Genomic DNA, 26,161 nt, shown 5'->3' with positions numbered 1-26,161 from the left:
ATCTGGCATCGACCATTGCCAGAAGACAGGATATTGGGCTAGACTGACAGCATAGTATGGATGGCTAAAGTTGTATAAGAGATTCTGATTTTTATTAGGAGAGCATTATGGCTAAGAGATATCACTTAGGTGGCTTAAGTGCATTTCCATACTGTTATATTTTTGTTTAGTTTAAAATTAACTTTAACTCTGAACTAGTGGTCATCTGGAAAAGCTTCTCCGCTGATTTTTCAGGACAGAAATACCTACACACAGTGATGCTGTAATGTGTTGAAAGAAGAAATGGCTTAAACCTAAGCTCTAGAATATTAAAACCATACAGAAACTACATATAAAACTGTAATACATTTAAGATTAAATGAATATATAGTTGATTCTGTAAGAAGGTAATACATTCTTATTTATTTGGCAATCATATTTTATTAAATTATGCACAAAAATACTGATAAGTGAAAATGTACAGAATGACTTTTATCCTCACATTTCTGGTGTCACAGTAACATAATTCTTTTGATCTTCAATAAACCACTCTGAGAGACCATGAGCCTATTAATCAGTAGGCATTTAGCACTGCTATTCTGGCTTCTTTGCATAGTGGATCCAATTTGCCATCACCTCCTAAAGGAGAAAAATAATGCAGAGAATATAGCAGAGGAAATAGATTTTAATCTCATACTACTACTACATGCCACAGCATTCATATATTCCATGCAATTCTCCTACTCAAGTACGAGAAACAAATTCATCCCTGCTTCTTATATCTGACAGAATTCCCAAAAAGTGGTTACGTCTTCAGACCACTGTAAATCCTGATGTCATGGAAGTATAGTAGTATCTGGATTCTCCTTTGACCCTATACAAGTCTTACTTAGCTGAATAAATCGATGATGCTTGATTCAGTACTTGGAGTGAAGAACTTCAAATACAGAAATATTGCAAGCAATGGATGAACACTCTAGGTGATTCAGGAAATGGATGGCACTCCACTCCGTAAAAAAGTATTTAACCAGTGCATCAATATGGAATTAAGTGCTGTTGGCACTGACATCTCTCAGAGAACAGAGCTGATGTTCTTGTTGCATGTAGTCAACAGAGACTATGGCTACGTCTACACGTGCCCCAAACTTCGAAACGGCCATGCAAATGGCCATTTCGAAGTTTACTAATGAAGCGCTGAAATGCATATTCAGCGCTTCATTAGCATGCAGGCGGCAGCGGCGCTTCGAAATTGACGCGGCTTGCCGCCGCGCGTCTCGTCCAGACGGGGCTCCTTTTCGAAAGGACCCCGCCTACTTCGAAGTCCCCTTATTCCCATGAGCTGATGGGAATAAGGGGACTTCGAAGTAGGCGGGGTCCTTTCCAAAAGGAGCCCCGTCTGGACGAGACGCGCGGCGGCAAGCCGCGTCAATTTCGAAGCGCCGCTGCCGCCTGCATGCTAATGAAGCGCTGAATATGCATTTCAGCGCTTCATTAGTAAACTTCGAAATGGCCATTTGCGTGGCCGTTTCGAAGTTTGGGGCACGTGTAGACACGGCCTATATGACATTTTTGAACACCTAGAGGTTAACATGAACTGGCTATAAAGTAAAACCTATTTTATGGTTCTAAAAAGTCATGCTTTTGGGGAAAAGAGTCCCAAATTTGAATGAAAATTCATGACAATTAGGATGGCTCTTCCCAATTTCACTTTCAGTGGCAACCCGGGGGGTGTCTTTTTGACAAAACTGCATGGAGAAAACTTAAATTCTACAAAAAGGGCAGTTTCTCTCAGAAACTCGTTGTGTTGAAAACTCCAAGCAGTTCTATATTAATTAACATTCTGACCATACTCCAATACAGTAAACCCTCAATATATGCGATTTTGACTCATGCTTAACTTGCGTTAACACAATTTGAAATCCTATGATTCACAGGGGCTGGGGGTAGCAGGAGCTCAGCTCCTCTGCCAGATCCCCGCTCCAGCCCCTTGCTCCCCACAGCTGGTGGAAGCCAAGGAGAAGCCACTCTGCTGTGGCTGTCTGCCTGCCTGGCTCCCCCAGCTGGGGGAAACTGGACGAGCAGACGGCTGCGGTGGTGTGGCTTCCCTCAGCTGGGGGAGCCGGGGGACAGACAATTATGCCACTGCAGCTTCTCCCTGGCTTCCCCCAGCTGGGGGAGTCAGGGGACAGACAGGTATGGCAGCGTGGCTTCTCCCCAGCTTCAGGAAGCTGGGCAAGCAGACAGCCATGCTGTCACAGTTCCTCCCTGGCTCCCTGCCACCATTGGAACCAGGAACCAAGCTGCTGCCTGGTTCCCAGCTCCCCACAACTTGTGTGAACTTTGAGTTACGCAAGGTTTCTGAGGAATGCAACCCTTGTGTAACTCAGGGGTCTACTATATAGGTTATGAAACTCAAGTTCACTGAATTCCACCTGTAGTTTCAGTTGAGACACTCTTCATCGTTTGTCCTCACTTGCTGTGCCCAGACCAAATGCAGATTTACTCTGAAATGACCTCTTACCTACCTCAGAAAACTGTGAGGACAAATTAACTATGTATTGTACTTGTATGGCCCCCATTAGTGTTGATGCTAAGTGCCTCACAATCCTCAATGTAGAGAGACAAGAAGAAGTAATACATTTTATTGGATCATCTTTCCTTGGAAAGAGAAACAAGCCTTAAGCTTATACAGAATTCTTCTTAAGGCCTTTAATGAAGATCTTCACAACACCCATGTGAAACAGGGACATATTATTTCCTCATTTCACAGATGGGGAACTAACACACAAGACTGTGACTTGCTGAAGGTAAAACAGCAAGCCTGTACTGGAGCACGAAATTAATTTGAGCTTTAAAGCACCAACTTACTGTCCTAACCACGGGGACATCGTTTCTCTTCCCGTGCACATTAAGAAGTCTCATGTATAAGACATTTTAGAATTGCTAAATATTAATATTGACAAATTTCACTGCCTTAGGAAGCACTATTATTCAAAATTAAATAGCTTTCAAAGAGGAGACACAATGAAAAAGTGCTTACCAAAATCCAGGTCATTAATGTTGCACTGGAAAACAGTTTCTCCATTCACTATGAGTTCTACATTATTCCAGTCTGGTATCTTTTCTAGAATAAGTTGGTGTCCATCTGCTTGCAATACAGCTAAAAAAAGAGCATTTGCTTGGTTTTCCACTTACTATTTCAAAGTGCAAAGATTTGATAATAAGGCATAGTGCAGACAGACATTGTGCAAGATACCCACAAAATTCAACTGTCTAATTTGTATCTTCACGATTGGTCACAATAATGGGTCTGCTCTGATTGAAAAAAATCAACTATTAAAGTCTTGCATTAAAAGAAATGCAAGAAGCTCACTACTAACTTAAAAATTCTCTTAATTGATGTACCAGCCATGAGAAACACACTTGATTAATTTGTAGTGTGACAGACTACAGGGAGAATGATACATGAGCCTGACTGAAGGCAAAATATACTGGGAGTTGGGTCAGTGCCTTTTTGTTCCCCAGTTAGGCTCACAGAGTGAGACCCAGCAGCCAAAGCAGAGAACTGGGGCTTCTTAAGAAACAGTCTGTAGCAATAAGGCTAATCAGACACCTGCTGCCAGTTAAGGCCTTCTAGCTGGCTATAAAAGGTCCCCTGCAAAGATGCGGGGGGCGGTGGGAAGGGAAGAGGATCAGACAAGGATGAGAGGTTGGAAGAGAGAAGCAGTTGAGCCAGGTAAAAGTGGGAAGGTGCTAGAGGGAAGTGGGGAGAGAAATAGTCCAGAGAAAGGCTACTGTGTTTGGGGCAGGGGGAAGCCTCATTAGCTACTGGCCACCTAAGGTCTCTGGGCTGGAGCCTAAAGTAGTGCACAGGCCTGGGCTCTCCCCACCTTTTCCCTGGAGCGCTTCTCTTGTGGGAGGATAGTGCATCAGACCTTTCTGAAGTGGTCTTGCCCCTCTTGTGACTTGCCTATGATGAGAATGGCTAGGTAAGTAGAGACCCTTACACCTCTGGAAATACCAAAGGCAGTGGAAGAGCCACTTGTGAGTCTAAGGCATACCAATAAAATCTACCAAGAAATGTAGAACCCCCTAGGGGAGCTGACAAGGGACTAGTCACTGTAGGTAATTTCAAAAGTGAAATGTTAAGACTGCTATTGTGCAACTGGAACAGCAGGCAAGCAACCTTTAATTGAACTGTTGATGGGCACATATAATTCATCTGAAAGACTGCTTAAAGAATTATTTTTCAATATAACTGAATATTTTTGAGACTTTTCTGAAATAGTTGGAGAATCTGACCAGACATATCATCTGTATGCTTTCCCAAAACTTGACTTGAGATTCATTCTCATCCACATAGGTCACCTGCTTTCATGAACTACGAGGAAGTTAGTCTATTAAAGCACATTATACAGTGCTGCCTTCAATATAGGAAGACTGAATTAATATATTTCTAGCAACACATAATTAGTATAGTATTCTGGTTTGGCTCTTCATATGTTTTGTAAATGGTATTTTACACTGGGTGTACATGTGTGTTTTTGGCAATCTATGCAAAATCCTGCAGCAGTTTACTTATCAACAGAACACAAAAAAAATGTGAGCTAATAAGTTATTTTTTTATTTAATACACTGCCCAGGCAAAATACACCTCTAAACAACTGCACTGACCAATGCAAAACAGTACTTTTCAGCTCAGTGTTCCAATCAATGTTTCTTCCAGAAAAGCAGAAATAAGTATCAACTTTTTATATCAAATGACTGTTACAGTTATGCCTTCTAAGTGTTGGCATGTGTCCACTTCATTGTTTAATCACGTTAGCATAACTAGAGCCAAGTGTGAAAAATACAATTAAGAAGTTAAATTAAAATTCTGTGAGAAACTGAAGAAAGAGACTCTGCAGGGAGTCCACTTAAGGTAGTGCTCCTTGAATTTCCAGCAGTTTGACAATTTAGGAGAGGCTTCATGAAATACGTGTGAATGCTTTTTGGAGAATTTAAATAGTCTGTGATGATTAGCTCTGTAAAGTTTATAGTTGCAAAATATAAACTACTTACAGTAGGTGGTGTACCATGTCTGTCCTGTCCACTCTATCATTTATCTAATGTCTTCTGAATTAATTTCTAAAAGGGATAGCTCAATCACAGAGTTACTCAAAATTCTTTAGCAATGTTGTTGTTTCTTACATGTTCCATTGATTTCCAGTGTAACTCTTCACTTTAGTAAAAACAAAATATATAGGTAAAAGGTTGCCAAAACAGACCCTTGATGTTCATTTTTTATTTTCTTTTAATAAAGATACTGCTATGCAACAAATAGGTATACAGGTTTCACCTCTCAAATCTGGGACTCCCTCATCCTGCAAACATCCATGGTCCATGGATGTTCCAGGACCAGAAAGTCCCAGGGTTGGGGTCGGCATCCATGGGGCCACTGTCTAACAGCCTGGATGGAACCAGTGTCTGCCCAGCTGGGGCCAGCATCCAGCAGCCCACACAGGGCTGGGGGCCCCTGCCTGCCTTGCAGCAGCATCATGCTTGGAGATCCCAGGGAGCATGGGTCTGGGGCCATGGCAGCCCTTGGAAGCATGGGTCTGCCTCGGGACAGAAGCCCTGGCTCTCTTTTGGTCTGGCAAATTCTCTTGTTTGGGGGACCCATCAGGTCCCAACTGTGCAGCCTCTACAATTTATTATACAACAACTCACTTTAGGGTCTATTTCTGGGTGGTGAAAGGCAGGGCGATTTTCTGTGTATGAGCTTTTGTAAATGGAAATAAAACAAAGTGAGAAAAATACAACTTATTTCCCCACAATTGGTAATTAGACTACAGAAGTGCCTCTTATATACAGCAGAAAAGAGTTTTACAGCTATATTAATATAAATAAGTTTAATTATAATTTTTCTCTTATTTAGGATGCTGAATGATGTATGTATTTCCACAGCTGTGTATATCATGATTAAACTTTTCTAGCCATAGACAGCTCTACTATACTTCTCTCAGCATTGTACTAAAGGACTAAAAACTTCTTTTGATACCTTTTTAATATTTACACCTCAAACATAATAGTCTAAGCACCTCCAACTCCGTTTCTAATTCTGATGTCTCAGCTACATAGGGATGATGAAATCGTGGCTCCAGTGAAGTCAATGAAAGTGTTGCCATTGACTTCAGTGGAACAAGAATTTCACCCAAAACTTCAAGATACCATTCTGTAAACTCATAGTGGAAAGTAATCAATGATCTGTTAAAAGATTAAATGAGGTTGCTTTGCTGATTTCCAAGTACTTAATTTTACAGTTCTCATATAATGAATCTATGAAAATACATAATTTTATTTCAGGGTTGCAAAGCTTCTACTAGTTAGAATTGATTTTTGTGTAACTGGAAAATTAAAAGAAACCATGGAAATAAATATAATTTACCAATGATCAGCTTACTTCATGAGCTAGAAAGTAACTACAAGTACAGTACTTAAAATCCTAAGTCAGATATAAGGATGTACTTTATCATTCCTCTAACACAGCAGATAACCTCAGGATTTCATACAGACAAAACAGGCAAGCATTTTTTTCAGTAAATGGGTATTATGACACTCTTGAAAGTCTGGTTTTATATGAAAACAGTTTTTAGCTGAGGTGAAACTTGGGGAACCCAAATCAAATCCCACTCCTGAAATTGATATTATAGGAGGGAAAGGATGAGAACTACTATCTAACTTACAGTATTAGTTGAATTAAGGTGTTATGTTTGAGGGCTAGGTTAAATGTCAAATACATGTATTTAGTATGTTAACTGATAAATCACTATACAAAGCAAAGGAGAAAGTATTTTTAATTAATGACAAGTGGTGTCATGATTAGCTTAGATTATCATCTCACTGAGCCATTATTACAACTTCTCCAAAAACCAAAATATGATGATTGGAGTGATAGTTTGTAAACCATTTGTGATGTATAAAAAACTGCAGGAATAAAGCAGAAAAAGTTTTCCTTTGTGTACAGAAACACTATTTTTAGTGTTTACACACAGTGAACTGAAAATGTAAGTGCTGCTGTATTTTATTAAGAAATGAGGGGAATATTCACTTTAGAGCTGATTCATGTATGTAGACTTGTAATTAGCAGCTGTCTGTGCTCAAGTGAGTGTCATAATCATCACCATCACATTTAAGTTTAGCCAAAGGTGAGATGTGGAAGAAACAGTTACTGAGACAGCACAGTCAACTTTAAATATCAAACATATTCCCTTAAAGCATGTCTAGCGTGTAAAATAGCTAAGCTAACAGTAACTGGAAGTGTTAAAAAAACATGCCTAGCTTCTCCCCTTGTATGCTGACTACCCTACCTTTGTGGATAGCCAAAGTGGTCCCAGTCCTGCCACCACTTGTACAACTGAGCTAGCTTGTTGGGAGGGAGGTGTGTTTAACAGGTAAGAAAGAGTGAGACTGTTCACAGGATCGACGCTGGAGACGGTTCCCTCTGTTGCTTGTTCGTAAGCGTGAGTCACGGTCTAAGGGCCCAGGGAAAGCTGATGTAAAACCCCAGAAACTGGCCTGGGAGCCTCAGCTATGCCTAATACCCACCCGTAACCCCACTGCCTTTTAACCGACTGGATGCGAAGCTGCCCTCCAGCTGGAGCTTCGTGTCCTCCTCCCCTCTGCTGCGAACGTCCGTGCACCAGCTGCTCGCCCTGGAGGCTCCAGGAATCTAAGACTAGTATTTTAGCCTAAGGCGGTCACGGCGTGGAGCCTCCCGGACGACGTCCGACCCGACGTGGCCTTTGTCCTTCTCCCTGGGGGCGGGGAGTTTGGCGCCTCGCTGAGGCGAACAGCAGCTGCACGGCTCCGACCCGAACCACAGCACAAGCGCGTCAGGGGAGACCTCCCGCCACGTCAGCACCGGAGGCAGGCGCCTCAGCCGGCTCCCGCCCTCGCGCGCACCCGCTTTCCCACCCCGGCGCGCGAGCTGAGGAGATTGGGGGAGGGGAGGAAGCACAGCTGTCCCTCCCGCCAACTGCCAGGGCCGCCCACGCACCTTGCAGGCCCTGCAGGCGGAAGGACCGGTGCTCCAGCACCCCGCAGCTCCGGTAGGGGCCGTAGCGGAGCGTCACCAGAGCGCGCGGGGGCATGACGGGCGCACAGCCCAGACCCTAGCTACAGCCGCCAAGCCGAGCGGTTGCTACGGCAGAGGGAACGGCGGGTCACGTGAGAGGGCTGGAGCAGCCCTGGCGGGTGGGGCCCGGCGCGCGGACTTTAGTTTCCTGCGACGGCGCGTGGAGAGCTACGCGTCCCGCATCTTGCCTGACTCAGTGTGGGGCGCCGGCTGCAGCCCGGCTCCTGGCGTGGCGCAAGGGCTGGGGGTGACGGACAGACACACGTACGCACAAACCCGGGCTGCGTTGCCCGCACAGTTACACAAACCCCCGGGTCACATGCAGTGTGACATAGAGCTAGTTACTCTGTGGGTGTGGTCCCCCCCCCCGAAGCAATTTGCAAAGTTCCATAAAAGTGGCCGGCTGCATGGGGAAGTTTTGTGGCTGCTGCTGATCATCCCACACCTACAGGGTAATGTGGGCTCGTCAGTCTGTGCGTGTTTCATGGCACCCCAGTGTCTCACTATGTTGGATGCATGGAGTGCAGCCAGCACCTCCCTGTTCCGCCTCTCCAGTGTCTGACATTTCTAGATACCCGTGCCCTCCTCGGGGTCTTCCTTGCTCCCCCCGCTGCCTGGGTTCTGCATATTCCGCAGCACAACGCTTGAAGAGTTCATAATACTTGCCACAGTAGTTCGAAGCTGGACGAGGTCCATGCTAGCTTTGCAAAGGTGTCTGCATGGATGTGGAAAAGGGTGTGACAATACTTTTTGCTGTTTGTTGCCGAGGGGAGGGGGAGGAGAGAAGTGCATTACGGGAGACTGAGGACACACACCCAGAGCCACCCATTGAATTTCTTGTCCCCTCAGACACTAGGAGCTTAACCCACCGAGCAAGGGGGCAGTAGGAACTGTAGGCTAGGTACCCACAGTGCATTTTTGACAAAGTCGAAGCTGCCCATGCCAAGGGGACACAATCAACTTCATGTGCCAGTGTGGACATGCACCCTGGACTTTAAAAAATCAGATGGTACAACACTGACCTTAACATATTTGACCTAATTTCATAGTGTAGACTTACCGTTATACGTGCCTGGTTGAGCCTACCTGCCCCACACCTGGTACACCTGACACAGAGGGTGTTTTTGGGGAGACCCAGGCTTTGTGCTATGCCAGGAATGGGTGCAGCCTCACCACTGAATTTGGGGTCTGCAAGATGATCTCCCACCTTTGTGCACCCTGTGGTCTGTGCTCTCCACTGCTATGCTGGAGCCTCTGCATATGTTTATTGACAAAAAACTTGCAATATTTTTTTGAAATTTTAAAATACTGCATTCAGAATTTTTGAGTTTTTTTGGTGCAGAAGGCCCTTAAGATTAAATTGTGATGGGCAATAAAGGCTAGTGAAAGGGCTACATGTGTGGTGTTCCTACAGCTCAGTGGCTGCATGATTGTTGTAACCAAGACAGTCTCCCAAGATAGGGTAGTTTTGTTACACTTGTGTACCTGGCATTTGTAGGGTGTGCCGATTGAACTGTAGTGACACTTTGAATGCAAAGGATATGCATGGCTGTCACAGTCAATATTGTGTGCAATCAGCACCTATTCTCCCTTTGCTTTTTGTGCATGTCACTTCAGTACTACTGGTAGGGAAAAACCTACATGGAAACCAGTGGAATCTAGTAACCATACACATGACTTATGTCCTTGTACTCCGAGTGGAGCATAGGTCATCTACAAGTCTCCTCCACTTCACTCTATCTCGAGACAAAAATTCTAGCTGACTCTAGTTGTCCTTCAATCTCAGTAGATCTCCATGTTTTCCGAGGTCTTCCTCTTTTGTGCTTTCCTTGGGGGTTCAATGTGAGAGCTTGACAGACTATGCTGGATGATGTTTTTTTGAGAGTGTGGCCTACCTATCCCCACTTTCTTCTCTTGATTTGAATGTCAAGTGGTTTTTGTCTTGCTCTGCTCAAAAGCTCCTCATTTGTGACAAAGACTTGTGATTTGGTGTGAAGGATGTACCTCAGGCATCTGTTTATGAATGTCTTGTGATTGTAGCTTGTGATTTTGAAGATTTTTAGTACACCAGCTCTCACATCCATGCAAGAACACACTCATCACATTTGTGTTGAAGATCTGTAGTTTTGTCTTTCCAGATATTCATATGGAATGAAGAATCTTGAATGCAGCTGTTGCTTTTCCTGTCCGGTCACTGATATTCTTGTCTGTTCTTCCTCTGCCCATAATACTCCCCAAAGAGGTGAACTGCTCCACATCTTCCAGGTCATCCCCTCCCAGTGTGGTGGTGGTGGTGGTGGTGGTGGACTGGTTGATCCTCATTGTCTTGGTATTTCCCTTGTTAATGCTCAGGCCAGTCATTGAGGCAGTTTTGCCTTGTGTTGTGAACTTTTCTTCTGTTTTCATGTTGGTGTGAAAGGAGGGTGATATCATCAGCAAAACCTATATCCTCTAGCTGTTTGAAAAGTGTCCGCTGAATACCGCATTGATGGCCATCTGTTGTCCAACTCATAATCCAGTCCATTGTGATGAAGAACAGGAAAGGTAACAATAAGCACTCTTGTTGCACTCCTGCGAGTATGTTGAAGGATTCTGTCAAGACACTGTTGTGAACAACTTTGCATGTTGAGGGTTTGTATGTTGAATGGATCAGGTCAGTAATTTTGGACGGGATGCCACTTCCAGAAAGTGTCTCTATTGACACTGTCGAAGGCTTTTTTGAAGTGTATGGCGGATATGTATGGAGGGGGAGTTCCACTCCAGAGACTGTCCTATGATCACTCAGAGTTACTCTTTGGTCAGTACAAGACCTCTTGCTTCAGAAGCCGGCACGTTCTTCCTTGAGCTGTTTATCAATTTTTGTCTTCATTCTCTCCAAGAGAATCCTTCTGAACACTTTTCCTGGAATAGACATTAACATGATACCCTTCCAGTTCTTGCATTCCTTCAGGTTGCTTTTTTTTGGAAGCTTGATAAGATAGTCATGTTTCTGGTCTTGTGGGATCTCCTCAGTGTCCCAAATTGACTGATGTCTCACTACCTGCCTTGATTGCATCTCCAGGGATGTTGTGTAGACTATGTGCTTTTTGCACTTTTGGGATAGGGAATGGTTTTCCTGATTTCTTCTTTTGTAGGTCTGTTGCTGTTAATTTGCAGAGGTATATTTGCAGGGGGTAACTCAGAAGGTTCCATGCAGCCAGGGCAGTTCAGTAGCTCTTCAAAGTGCTCCTTCCATCTCCTGAGATGCTCACTTGGGTTCGTTAGCACACGTCCCTCCTTATCCTGTACTGCCTGAGCCACTGTACGCTGTGACCCAGCTAGCTTCCATGAAGTGGTATATGGCTCTTTCAAGTTTCTCCATTCTGCAGCTTGTTCCACTTGTGCAAAGTTTTCCACAAATTTCTTCTTGTCCTATTTTACAGCCTTTTTACCTTCTCCTTTGGCTTCTGAATACAGTCTCTGAGCTTCTGCCTTGGGTGCTTTTCTGTCCTTTCGTTCCTCCACTTTTCTCAGAGTTTCTGTTGTGATCCATGCTTTATCACACCTTGTCCTCTTTCCCAATGTTTTATTGCAGGTCGCTTTCCAGGCTGTTTTGGTGTGTTTCCACATTTGTTCCACAGTAGCATTTTTCAGGATAAGGTTTGTCAGAAGTGCATATCTGTTGGTCAGCTCCACTTGGAAACCAGCTCTTGTCTCTAAATCCTTCAGCTGCTCTGTGTTGAATCTCAGTCCTGGGTTGGTCACTTTGGTGATGTGTCTCTTGAGCTTGAACTTGAGTTTTATCATGACCAGATGGGGGTCTGAACCGACATCTGTTCTTCTTCAAGCATGGACAGCCTGCATCAATCTTCTGAAAGAACTGCTGATACAGATGTAATCAGTCTGGTTTTCTGACTGATGGTCTGGTGAAACCCAAGTGACCTTATGGATCCTTTTGTGTGGAAAAATGCTGCCATCTATCACCAATCCATTGAAGGAACAAAAATCTCTGAAGTGCTCTCCATTTTCATTCATGTTGCCTAGGCCTTCTTTTCCAATGGTCTGTACTCTGCCTCTATTTATGCTTCCAATTTTCTCATCGCAGTTGCCCATCAAAATCAACATATCCTTCTTTGATTTCTGGTTCACAACACTTTGTAGTTTCTCACAGAAGTCTGTTTTACATTCCTTGGTTGCTTTGTTGGTTTGTGCATAACATTGCACATTCAGTACCTTTCACACTTCGGTGTAGAATCTGGCTGTGATGATGCATGACGATACTGTTGTCCACTCCATTATAGCACCAGATGCCTCTGTTGATAGCATCAAGCCCTCATCTTCTGTGTGTGGTGAGCCCTCTTCTTCATGTCCTGAGTAGGTGAGGGTTTCACCTGTTGCCCCCCATTAGCTGCCCAGATTGTGTCCATCTCGTCTCTCACAAGCCCAGAACTGCAAGCTTGTACTGTTTCATCTCCACTGCAATCTGTGCTGTTTTCCCCACTTGATACATGGTCTGAATGTTCCACATACCAAACTGTTCTACATTCCTAACCCTAACCTCTGCCCTAGCCTGGATACCTGCCTGCATCCTAAATCCCTTATCAGCAACTTGACCCTGGAACCCACATCTCCAGCCTATAACCTGTACACCCTATTATATCCCCACCCCCTGTATCAGCCCAAACCCCCCTCAGCATCCTCCAAACCTCTCGGTCCCAGACTAGAGTGCCTTCCTACATCCCAAATCCCTCACTCCCAGCCCCACCCCAGAGCCTTCACCTTTCCTGTGCCCCAAACCCCTGAGCCAGTCTGGTGAAAATGAGCAGGTGCGTGGTGGTGGAAGAGAGTAAGTGATGGGGAACAGAGTAAATGGGAGCAGGGCCTCAGAAGAGGGTGGGTGAGGGCAGGGCTGAGGCAAAGGTACGGTAATCCCTCAAAATGCGCAATTTAGAGTAGTGCTTAACTTGCATTCACACGAGTTAAGCGCAACTCAAAATCCCGTTCCCCTGGCTCCAGTTCCAACCCCACCACCCTGCACAGCCCTGGTTCAACACCTCCCGCCTGACTGAAACCACACGTGGCTCCAGCTCACACCTCCCCGCATGCAGCTCTGGCTTACCACCCCCCACAGGGCTACCTGGCCCTGGCTCAACTCCATCCTCCCTGCCCCACTGCAGCTCTAACCCAACCCAAGCTTAACCCTCCTTCCCCTCCTCCAACTGCCAGGCTTAATCCTCCTCAACTGCCCCCCTAACCCCAGGACTTACCTTTCAAAAGGAGTTTTACATGCTCCTGCTGCTTCCCCAGCTGCAGAGCATGTGTTCCGCTAGGGAAAAAAGCCGCCCCTCCCCAGCTTATATGTAATTCGAGCTATGCGAGGGTGCGCGGGAATGGAACCCTCACATAACTTGAGGGACTACTGTATTCAGTTTTGAATGAGGAGAAAGCTGGCAACCCTACCACAGACACTTGCAACCAAAACAAATGCCTTTCAGGCCTATGCGCAATTAGTAGTGTTGAAAATCCATACCAAGAAAACTAGAACCAGAAAATGAACCCTTTCTGGGACTAGCGTAGAAGAGGCATATTTCACATATCTTGGCAGCACTGAAAATACTTCAGATGGAAAAGATGGAAACATGAGAGCTCATTTAGTTTCAAAATATTTGCTTAAGTAAGAAATGAAGCCAAAATAATTGCTGTCTGATTTAAATACGCTCAGTCCAGTCTTTTCTTGCAATAGTTTTTATTGTATGCAGGTTTTTGCTGTTTAAATATTATGACTTCTTAGTACCAATATACAGTTTACTTCAATTCTATATATCTCTGGATATAGATATTTGTTTCCTTAAAGCATAAAACTTAGAACAGAAATAAAATTAAGATGCTACACAGACACATTTACATTTGCCATAAATCTATACTATGTTATAAAAATAAAATATCACTAAAATATCAATTTTCTATTCTTGTAATTCACATAGCATAAAGGATTCAGGATACATTGTTATAGCTGTTTCCTGTTGAACTTACATGCATTACTGGCACTGATACTACTCACTTGGTTAATGCCAGCAGTATTTTATCCCTTTATATGCATCACCATTAAGATTTTCCCCACCTTTGTCTGTTCATTGTGAATTTTCAATATGAATGAGAATCCTCTTTTTTTGAGAGAGACTGCAATCCATAAATGTCTTTGGACACAGCGCAGCATTGACAGAGTGGGTTGGTGAGAGAGAGTGTAGGTTTGGAAGGATAAGATTTTTATCAGTACATATCAGTAAACATTGATGTCATCTTACACACGCACACACACTGATGACAAAATATTTCTATTCATGATCTGAATCAAAATTTACAGACAAGCAATGGAAGAAAAATATTGCTGAGAACTTGTTAGTTCGATTTATGGATAGTTACTTTGCATATGTTGGCATGTGATGTTGACAGTTCGTGTTTTTATAGTTATAAAGCTTTAACTTTTTGAATCTGAACAATGTCTGCTATCGTTGAAAATTATCTGATCCCCACCATTTTCCTGCTACTCTGAAAATTTCAATAGATAAAAATAATAAAGTGCTCATACCCATAATTTTGTGCAACTGTGAAAATTTAAATAAATAAATTCTGGAAGATGCTTTAAAATAAGCATAAATATCAGTCAAAATTATTTTAAAAAGTTTGCTATTCCTATATATGTTTGTATATATACATATTTCATTAAACTTGGATATCCTAAAGTTTTGCAAGTCATAGGTGGATCTTGTGTCATCAACATGTTCGCAGTACGTGATTGCCACTTGCTCTATTAATCTAATTGTATTGAATTCATCCTGCCAAACAACATTCTCAAAACAATTAGTATGAGTGATCTATTCACACTTCCGTAATTCAATAATATGTAATAGCTTTCTGTTAGCTTTTCACAGGTGCATATAAGGAGATTAAGTGTTTTAAAGCTGCAGAATAATTTTATCCTACTGGTCAAAACCAATTAATTTTAACTAAATTAACAAAAGGTAACCACTTCCTGAAAGGGTCAAAATATTCCACTGCAACACAGTTTCATATAACATGGTGATGTGTGAGATTCATTAACTGAGAGGCTGGATTATAACTGAGAAATTGGCATCCCAGTTGCTATGAGTTTTATTTCATACATTAAGTACAAACTAAAATTCAGCCACATCTGGACTGACTGCATTGTTGATACACTGGGTCCCTGCTTCAGTAAGGTTCTTCAACATATGAGCAGTTAACATTAACCATGTATTAGGGTGGACTATAAAAGGACGTAGTGATGAAGTGAAAATCAGATGAACAGGGAAAAATGGATCAAGTTAAGTAATTTGGTGGTAAGATTTAATCAGTGAGTATTGGTGGTTGCTGATTTCTTATTCAAGTGAAAGAATAATGACAAAACATTACACTATTAATCTATTTTGCAATGAAGAAAACAAAAAGCACGTGCAAATGAGTGATGTACTCTTTTGTGTCATTTTTTGCTGTTTGCCAATTAATAGTAAATATTATAAAATACTGCATTTTGATCTAGTCCAGATTTCAATGCATATAGTTGTATGCTCTGTACATAATAATTAGTATGAGTTATTTTTGGTATGTACTTGTGCAAAAAAAAAAAGCTAAAATGCAAGTAATACTTTGAAGTATATGTCAACATCTGTCAAAATGTAAAACAATTTTCAAAAATAATCATAACCACTCTAAATTAGCTATATCTATTTGCTATAAATTAGCGAACTCAGAACTTTGTCATAGTTTGAAAAAGGCTGAGACACGATTCTGTTGTCAAGATAAAACAATCAAGATATTTTGTTGTCACATTAATATTAAAAGTCCTGACTGCCTTCATCATGACTTAGAACAAAGCAAGAGTATATAGAGAATGTTACAAGATAATTTTCATAGCAGCAGTCTGACAACAAAATGTAAAGTCAAATTTTAAACAGCAAATTAAAACATGAATTAACATGGTTAATTGCTAGACAGCATGCTCACTACATAGTTAATGTAATTCTTTGTTATATTAATTTGGAGAAAAATCATGCCATAGAATTATTTAATATATTTTAACTAGCCTACCTTTCTACTGTTGACTGAATGACGAAACTGCTCTTTTTTTTTAAAGCAGCAAAGACATCTTAAAATTATGGGACCATCGCTTCAGCCATCATAAATTAATGTGGTTGGATTACACAGATTGAGGATTATGCCCAAGGTAAGTACGTGAATAGTCAGGCAAGTGAGACTGCTCATGCCTAAAGCTAAGCATGTACAGAGGCACTTTACTAGATTGGTTCCTAAACTGACTAAATTGTAATTCTTACAGCTATCCAGTTAGTTTGATGTACTGGATCATATATCCAGTTCCATACTTTTAGGGCTACAAATGAAGACAGGCATTCAGCTCAATGAGAAGAGAAAGCACTACTCCACCATGTCTAGCTAAACTCCTGAGAGTGATCCTTCTGGCTGAGTATGGGTCCCCTCCTGATCCTAATTCCGTCATTGAGTCTTTTTGTTGATTACTCACAATTGGATAGGAATCAGGATTGAAAATCTCCAGACAGTACTACAGTAAACTCCAACCATATATGAGCCAGAACTCTCAAATAACCAGCATTTTGACCATATGTAAATTTTAGTTACACTTTCCATAAGTACAGTATGTTGAAAGAAAATACAGCATAAGTTGAGTGTGCAATACTACTGAGCTGTGTCTACGCTTACGAAAAACTTTGAAATGGTCATGCTAATGGCCAAATCAAAGAATACTAATGAGGCACTGAAATGAATATTCAGCACCTCATTAGCATGTCGCCAGCCACAGCAGTTTGAAAGTGCCATGTTTCGCTTACCCACAGCTCTTCTACATGGGGGTCCTTTTCGAAAGGACCCTGCAAACATCGAAATCCCCTTATTCCCATCAGCTGGGGAGTAAAAATGTGCTATCATGGGTTTCCCAGCTCCCAGAATAAATTACTCCAAAAGTTGTACCTTTGGTATATTGTTCTTACCATTTAGTTAATTATATTGATCATTGAAGAAAATGTTTTACTTAAAGACACATAATGCGAGATGGAAGTGCCCGTGCTATTGAGTATGAACACCTAATATCTGTGTCTAAAAAAACAAAATCAAAACAAACATGAGCAAATGGGATGATCAGAGGTCAGAATGAGTCAGAAGTATTCTTAAAAATGGGTCATGGCTGTAACTTGTATAGCAGGAACTTCTGTGTCCTCCAGAGCAAGTCTGAGTCCCTGCCTCCCTACTCTATTTTGGTTGCATGCACGGTTACTGTTAGTCATGTGACTGAAATTCATTCCTCTGCTGAGAGCTAACAAAAGGATTTATGTTCAATAGGCACATAGGTCTTATACTGGGCCTTTGTAAAGGGATGGATTTCATCGAATAAGAGGAGGAAATAAATACGAGAATTAACTTAGGGCAAAACACTCTCTGCTTCGTGAGATTGGTTTTGACTCTGATGTACGGCTGTGCACATGGAACTCCTCCGACACAAAGACCCCGTGTGGACAAAGACCCCATGTGGAATCATATGTCTGCTTGGGGCTAGTCAGGGTCAGAATAAAGATGGACATTAAAACTACTTTTGCAGTGGGATATTTAAAAACTAAATATTGATCAGAGTGGTGGTACCATATAGTTCCATATTATTGCAATAGTCAGTTCAACTAGTCACATCAGTCATTATTGCTGACACTTGGAAAAGTAAAACCTTGAATCTACAGTGTTACAGTATTTTAGTTTTCGTTTTGATAAATGATAATCATACCTTCAAGTTGCAGTTTTATTCTACAATAAAATGCTTCTCACTATACTTTGAACAGTTGTATCATTGTTTTTCATAAGGATCTGCAGGGTGGGGGGAAAGAAAAGTGTGCAAGAAAACGTCACACGGATAGTTACAGCTTGCGTCCATTTTGAGATTTTGCAGCTGTTTCTTGTTTAGCCAGTGATTTTGTCATAGTCGACTTGCATTTGCTGTACAGATCTCTCATTTCCATGAGACTTTCCTCCACAGCTTTAGCAAACATGACTGAGGAGGTCTCTTTACATTCTTTAAAGCTTGAGATGCAGAATAATATATGCTCTGGCTGGGGATTATAACATGCACCATAACCACTGGGGACCACAGGTCCATAACAGCAGAACATTTCCATGGTGGTTGGGACCTGATGATGGGGAAAGAGTGATTTCAGTTTTAGTAAGTGCCACTGAAGTAATCCAGTTATCATTATAGTTTTTTTTTTCCTTTTTCTTTTTAAAAAAAAAGAGCCCCAAACATTTTTAAACATCAAGAATCTTCTTACCAAATATGGTTGCCCTAATAGGAAGTTTGTAGCACAGAGCCAGACATCAGAATCAGCACTTTGGCAGATGAAACAGGTATGTATGGGTGTGTCTACACAGCAAAGTTATTTCAGAATAACGTCTGCTATTCTGAAATAAACTAACTTTGTAAGCATCTACGCAACGCATCCGCTATTTCAAAATAGCAGATGGCTTATTTTGAATTTTGGTAAAACTCATTCTTCAAGGTGTTTCAGAATAGGGGCTGTGTAGACAGAGCTATTTCGAAATAAGCCATAGTTCACCCAAGGGCTTTGTTTTGAAATAGGCTCTCTTGTGCCTGGAGGCTCTGTTTTGAAATAGCTGAGCACTATTTTTATATGCATTCTGTGCGTAGATGCGCTATTTTGAAATGCATAGGCAATATTTCACTTAGTCTGTCATTTTAACTAGACCTTTAATGGCCATTAACTTTGCATACTGATTTCTACAGAATAACTGGAATTGCATATCAACAATTCTACTGCCTAAAATTTCCCTAAGATTTGACTTCTTTCACATCAAGGTTAATTTAAACTTAAAATGCACAAAGTTTAATTAATAATAGAATGCAGTACTTGTCCAGTTCTTAACATTTATATAATCAGGAGGCCATGAGAGAACAGTATGTTTTAATTCATTAAGCTATTGAAACAATGTTTATGTTACAATGCAAATGTAATTGTGACATAATACAGGAATGAAACATTTGCTACTGAAGGAAATGTAGTCTGTTAGAAAACTATACGTTTCAGTCTTTGTGTACACCAGCCTTCAAAAATGACATCTGGCTTTTTTAATGGTGTAGAACAAGCCATTAGTCCTGCCAACAGAGTCATAGCATTGTCTGATAAATTTGCTGTGCAATAGCCGAAGGCCATAAAGCTATTCAGAAGCACTTTTTTGCTCATGGATGGCTTCTTGGAAATTTATGTAGTGGTATTCTGGCTACATTCACTCATGTCTGGAAGCCCACAAACTTTATGACAAGATCAAATTACTTAGTAAGGTATTTATGCTTCTGCACAATATTATCTGTCCTTTTTATTGCACACTCCCAATCCTATATAGTCGAGGTAGAGTTTCTGAAAATGAATTACAACATAGTTTTTCATTTTCTCTATACCTGCTACTGTATCCAGAGACACATTTAATTTGAAAGGTTTTGATGATGCTGGTACAGTAAGTATTATTCAAAATATTGAATGGAGGAAATATTGGTGTGGCCAATCCTCTTGTTTCCAGCATATACCATCTGTAAATGTAAAAGCTCATTTGTACATCAGGAATTGCAACTGTGACAATTTGTCTGAATATCTGAAGGATGAATAAACCTGTAGCTAGAGTATTTACACTCTACGTTCCCTAATCTGTTCAGGTTGTTCCCTGTACATGTTGGACAGGCAAAGCATTGGGTGGTCTTAGGCAGAGGTGGAAAAAGTACCTAAAAAGTTTGTTGAGTGAAAGTGTAGCTGCTTTCAACTCTGCATACTTGAGGACAATCTAGATGTGACGGGTGTGAGTGTGTACTTTTTCTCAGGTAGTTTTCCAGAGGGACACTGGTAACTTGTACTTAAGTACATCTCATGCCTCCAATCAGCTGTCCTTTTACTCAAGTAACTTTTTCGGTACCTTTTCCACCTCTGGTCTTAGGTCTGTGCTAGCCCTGAGATTGACCTTGGACTCCAAACATATCCAGTCCACTAGTCATAGGGTCATTTACAATTGCTATCTTGCCCAGTTTCATCTCCTCTTTTGATGAAAACTCAAGTGTTTCTCTGCTGCAGGCTTCGTTCTACTGAACAGTAAATTAGGATTTCCCATCTCATCTATATCAGAGATTGTAGGCTAAAACCCTGCAACTAGGTATAGGGCCAGCATGTCAGAGTCATGTAACTTTACTACTCAGTATTTTAAATATTCAGAAGTGGTGGTGTTCACAGGTGAGGAAAGGCTGAGGAAGGCCTTGTATCTCTTATTAGCAAGCATATATCTTTTCAAAACCTAGGCTAGCACTAGCCTAAGATTTCTAACACAGCTGCTTTTAGAAATAAATTTTTTCATGCTTCTTGGCCTCTCTTCCCATAATGGCAGCATAGCCATCTAGGTGACTGTGCTGTCCTGGAAAACAGGATTACTACAGGATTTGCTGCCTTCAGAAGGGCAAGAGGGGGAAGAGGAACCAAAATGGCTCTTGCACAATTTTCATGCTTGTTTTTGTGTTTTAAGACTCAGCTTCACAAAGTTTGTCAGTTAGCCCAGAGCTTTGGGATAAAGAAGGGAAGTTAATTTTTGTCAGTTTTTGTTATGTGCATTTTGATTAGGGAATTTTGTGTGGCTGTTGGTGTCACTGTCATAATACCTCAAAGCCACCGTTTCTATTTGTAAATCCACTGACCAGGAATGAATTAGTTCTGTAACAAGGAATCCTGCTGTAACAAGACTCGTAATTCTGAAACACTCACCTGGCTGGTTGAGAGGATAAATCGATTGCTTGTCAAATAGGTTTCATCTGTAAATATTTCTGGCAGTTCTTGGAAGTGCTCCCGTGCTGTCTCTCTGAGCCCTAGCAAATGATTGTCTATTGCCATTCCAGTAATGGCCTAGCAAAATATAACAGAAAACAGGCATTTTAACTGACAGAGTGCAGGACTACAGAACTCTCAACTGTTCCTGTCATTTGCCTTGCTTAGGTTATGTCTACACTTGGGAAAGTAAGTCGATTGCAAATACATCTATTCTAGCTATGCAATCAACTTATCTGGCCATCCTCACTGAAGAAGTTTGATGGAAGAGTTTCTCCCATTGACCTCTCTTATACCTTATGTCTTGTGAGGAATACGTGGTTGATGCCAACTTCTGATATGTTGATTTCGCATGTCCGTCCCAGAAATGCAAAATTGAACCCCAGAAGATCAACCTTGAGTGAGTCAATCTTCTGGGGTAGTGTAGACATAACCTTGGTCTTGGAAGACTTTGTGCAGAATGATGTCCGAAATGCATTTTAAAATTATTCAGAGTATGTACATTGTGGATAATCAGTAATAAAAGTTGATGGTCCTTTAAACTGCTATATAAGAGCCTGAGCCTGAAAATGTTGAGTGTCCACAACTCCTGCTGGCTTATGGAGGTTATCTGGCTTACAGGGGGCTTATTATCTTTCAAAAAGGGGGTCCTAAGATTATTATAGGTGGTATTTTTTAAAGGTCTGAAGGGGGTTAGCCAGCTTCCAATGAAACGCCTTTAGGCACTTGTGAAAAATTTTACTTCACAATGCCTATACTGTAGGAAACTTCTGGGAAGTTTCAAAACTGCTCTAAACGGTAGCAGATTATTATTAGAAATTTCAGCTTGTGCTGCTGAGTCCTCGTTGCTAAGGGGCTTAGTGTCCAACAGAACTTAGATCCACAGAGTTTTCTAGTGTTCCCGGTCACGTCAGAAGAGGGGGTCTAGCAGGTGGGAGTGCCCTCTTCTCTTTAGTGTTTGAGGTTACTATGGACTTAACTTCCATTATGCATTAGCCTGGGCTGGATTCTCTTAGGGCCAGCTGTCCTTGGATTGCTCTAAAATCCTTATCAGGAATGTGGAAGAGAGAACACCAAGATGCTGTAACCACTTACTTGTTCCAACCCCCCCCATGGTTTAGGAAACTAGAATTGAATTAACTGAAAATTATTTTTTTTTTTTAAATCTTGGCCACAATAGGCTAGGTTTTGGCTGTTCTGAAGTGGGTGGAAAGTCACTCCAGATGACCAGACCATTTAAATCTAACCTTTTCCTTCAGTTTATTTACCACACAGCAAGCCATGGATGCTATCAAAAACACCCTTTGGTACGTATTCAAGTTCCTGGTGAATCAATGGGTGAATGTGTAGATTTTATCTGAGACAGAAAAGAGACTTCACCACTGATGAAATAATTTGGGAAGGACAGATCATTTAGAAGAAGAACAAGGAAGTTCAAACAACAATTAAATTAGAACTGATGGCTAAAGGGACACAGAACCCACCAAGACAGGGAAGACAAGATGCTCTAAAAGGGAAGGAGGAGAGCAGGCTTCAAAGAAGGCAGTAATTTGTTTCTTCTCTCAAGGGAAGAACTGTCCCAGTGTCTAAGTAGATGAATGTTGTAAGGGGCAGGGAGTAAATAACCTTGTCTGTTTTATGAAGGAGAACATACCATTTGGTCAATGGTCTGTTCACCCATCAGCACACATGGTTCATAGACATTGGAGAAAGGATTGTGTAACATAACAGACATTACCTTGGTTTTTCCTATCAAGGGAAATTGACTTGATGATCAAAGAACATATTTTGCTATCACACAAGATTTATAAGGCTCTTAGCAATGACATTTTTGCAACATAGATCAATGCCATATCTGAAGAGAGACCGAGACAGGCTAACGAAATAAACTGTGAGTCAACAAATAGGAAAAAACTGTGCTAAATTGAATTTTAGTCATAGCAATGTTGCTGGTAAGCCCTAACAAGGGAAAATAAAATCACATTCAACTGCTGTTTGTGTTATGATGTTTTATTTGCTCCAGGGCTGGAATGTCTCAGTCTATAACACATACAGTTTAGTCAGATTGTGTAAATCTTCACTTGAATCTCCCCAGAGTTGTAAGACACATCAGTTTAAATGTTGTTTCTTTGAGAATGAGAGCATGTCCAATGATCAAAAGTGGATGGAATACTTCAAATTTCTGCTGTTTTCTGGCAACATCCATAATCTGGCGTGATTTTAGTTAGCTGGATGATGACTTACTATGGGTGTGACTAAGTTTCCCAGGGTTCCATAAAGTTTGTTTACAGCCACCAGTCCTGGCTGTCAGTGTTCTGTGCCATTATTTGGCTCTAATGTCTTCTAAGAGCCCAGTAAGCAGTGGACGTTTTAGTAATGCTGCTAGATAATACTGGTTTCCCATGGTTCGGCAAATTCTCTCATTGGGCATGGGTCAGATCCCAAGGGCTCTGGACAAGAGAGGTTCAACCTGTAGTAAGGTGTTCTCAAAAGGAAAAAGGGGGTGGGCAGTTGATGGGAAGAAGTTCATGAAATATTAAAATTGAGATTTTAGAAGTTAGGAAAGCCAAAATTATTGTTCCCAAAGCAGTTTTGGCTCTTTCCTGTAAGTTGCACATGTTCATAACATTTCATTAGACACAAAATGAATGACTGCATTTTTCTGGAAAGGAAGCACAGTTGTGTCAAGGGAGTGCCCAGAGATCTCACTGAGATTCCGTGCTAGAGACTATACGTATATACATTCCCTGTTCTGAAAAACTTAAAACTGACATAAACAAAGACAGAGCCAGGATGTGAGCACAGAAGTAGTAATATTCCCTTTTTATGGATGGAGAACTGTGGATCATATGGGGGAAAAAATCAGTGGCAGAACAAGGATTTTGTCTTCCAGTGTTTTCACCATAAAGCACCATTACTCATCCCCTTTCTTCATTCCACAGCCTGAGGACTGCCTCCTTTTACATGTCTTTTCCTACACATTCTACACATGCCTTTCGTATAAAGAATAGTGGAGAATGCTTCCTTGTCTATTACTACTATTTGAGTAGTAATCAGCAGTAATTATGCCCAGCTGTTTACAATGAATTTCTTAGGCATCAGCCTGAGGCAAAACCAACGGTGGTAAACTCTTTAACAAAACTGCTTATTAACAATTATTAACATCGAGCAACTTGAGTAAGTTATTAGTATAGTAAGTCAGCACTTTGTCTTGACACAGTGGTTTGTTAAGTGCTACCAAGCTTGAGCTGCTTCACTTTTAATCAACAGACCATGAGTTGTTTTACTAGTAAAGTGATTTCTTCACCAGGGGATCCCCTTGTTTTATTGTAGTGCACATTCAACAATCTTTAAACAAGAGAGAGAGTATCATGCAATCATTCATTTGCTGTTAATGACCAGGCAAGCTCTGGGTCAGTGTATAGAATACATTTCACTCTAAGTTGAAGTGTATGAATGCAGCTCCATTGATGTCAGTTGAGCTGTGCTCATTTACCTCAGAGGACTGGGCTCTGAAGGCATAGTTGCTTCCCCTGAAGGTACCAGGGTTTTTTTTTATGGTGGTGCATGCCAGTACTGCATACTGGCAACTCCGCTTCCTTTCCCCCTGCACCAGCTGGGGTTTCCATGGCTGGGGCTGCTGGCAGGGCTCTGCATCCCAGCTGGCTGCCAGCTGCGGGGCTGCCAGAGGCCCCCTCCACCAGCCCTGCAGCAGCATGGGGCCAGAACTGCAGCCCCTGCTTGCCCCACAGTAGTGTGGAGGCTGGGAGGCTGCCATGGGGCTGGGAGCCAGAGCCCCTGTGCCCCACGGTGGGGCTGGGAGCTGGAGCCCCTGCCACCCCACTGGCAGCCCTAGCTGTGGGAACCACAGCTGGGTGTGTGCATTTGTGGGGGGAGGGGTTACTGTCAGCCCTGTGGCAGGGAGCTGACTGGGGTGCTGAGCCTCACCAGCAACTCCAGCCACACTGATGGTGAAGGTGGGGAGCCGGCTGAGTACTGGCTCTTTTTTTTTTTTTTTTTTTTTTTTAAAAACACACTGGAATATATGGTAAAAATGTGTCAACAGACAACTTTAGAAAAGGAACCCCTGGCAGAGTGGAGACTTTCATGAACAAAACCTTGGCTCTAAATCCCTGTTAACACTGGGAGAGATCTGCACTTTGCGGTTCCAGTTCTACCTGTGTGTGTGTTTGGTGTAGCGGGGGATCGCTCCAGAAGGCTTTGCTGGTTGCTTTTATGCATGCCTGCTTCTGTTCCCTGAGACTTCAACGTGCACTCACGGGATCTTAGGATCTGGCTGTGGATGTGATCCCTGCTCTCATAGACATTCTTGTGCTAGCGCTCATCAAGTTAGTGCACTGTGATGTAGTGGGGGATATGTGTGTGTATGTGTGTGTGGCTCCTGCTGAGAGTAACTCAGTCGACCAGGTGACACCTCTGTACTACAGACAAAGGAGGAGGTGGAGCCTGAGGGGTTTGAATTGGAACTGGGAGTTGGAAAGCAGTTAGTCTGGGCTGGGAGAGAGGGAGACAAAGGAGGGGCAAGGCCCCGGCTCTGGGGGCCCCTCATGGCCTCCTCTCCCCAACATGAATTGGACTGACTGTCTCTGCCTGCAGTGCTGACTCCTCTGTATGACGCCATGCCCTGTTGGCTAATAACCCTGCTGTTCTCCTGCTGAGTGAGAGTCACTCCTGCCTGCGGATGGAGTGCAGAGCTTGGGGATCCCTGAACCCCATTACACGCACTAAGGCTATGTCTGCATGAGAGGGTTTTTCCGACAACACTGGGCTTTTGTCAAAAAAACGTGCAGAGCATCTACATGCAGAATGTTCTTTAACAAAACCCAGCATATCTGCCAGCAGCATTGTGCCTCTCCACTTTGAGTAATAATGCCATTGTCAACAGTCTCCTGTTGACAAAAAAGCCATGTAGATGCTCCAGGGGGTGGGGTGGGGGTGGGGGTGCTCTGTCGACAGATAAGGCCTCTGGTTCACTGGGCAGCCCTCTCTGCTGAGCTTCCAGTTGGCTGTTCTATTGAGAGAGAGGCCAGGCAGTCTGGCCACTCTCTTAGACCGAGTGGATTGTTTGCAGTCTTCTTAGTGTATGGACGTGATCTGTTGCCAGAAGTTTTGCTGGAAGATCTCCTTCTGCCAGTCACTTCTATCGACAGATCACTGTAGT

The 26,161-nt window shown here is 42.2% G+C and overlaps 2 protein-coding genes across 2 annotated transcripts in view; both read right to left on the bottom strand.

The window, feature by feature from the left end:
• Nucleotides 1-406: 406 nt before the first annotated feature.
• On the bottom strand, nt 407-8,157 carry C7H10orf53 (chromosome 7 C10orf53 homolog). Its single transcript, XM_074999890.1, has 3 exons — nt 8,018-8,157; nt 3,020-3,139; nt 407-618 (listed from the first exon to the last, which is right to left on the bottom strand). The coding sequence occupies exons 1-3, from the start codon at nt 8,109-8,111 to the stop codon at nt 554-556; spliced, it is 279 nt and encodes a 92-aa protein (XP_074855991.1). The 5' UTR covers nt 8,112-8,157; the 3' UTR covers nt 407-553.
• A 9,870-nt stretch (nt 8,158-18,027) lies between these two features.
• The window catches only part of CHAT (choline O-acetyltransferase), a 48,332-nt gene continuing 40,198 nt past the window's right edge, over nt 18,028-26,161 (bottom strand). Inside the window, exons 13-14 of the mRNA XM_074999541.1 lie at nt 20,920-21,057; nt 18,028-18,297 (exon numbers count right to left, since the gene is read on the bottom strand). Of these exons, the coding sequence (XP_074855642.1) occupies nt 18,028-18,297; nt 20,920-21,057 (408 nt within the window). The remainder of the gene's footprint in view (nt 18,298-20,919; nt 21,058-26,161) is intronic.

Source organism: Carettochelys insculpta, chromosome 7 (genome assembly GCF_033958435.1).
Source record: "Carettochelys insculpta isolate YL-2023 chromosome 7, ASM3395843v1, whole genome shotgun sequence".
Taxonomy (NCBI): Eukaryota; Metazoa; Chordata; order Testudines; family Carettochelyidae; genus Carettochelys; species Carettochelys insculpta.
This window is presented reverse-complemented; position numbering and strand designations above follow the sequence as displayed.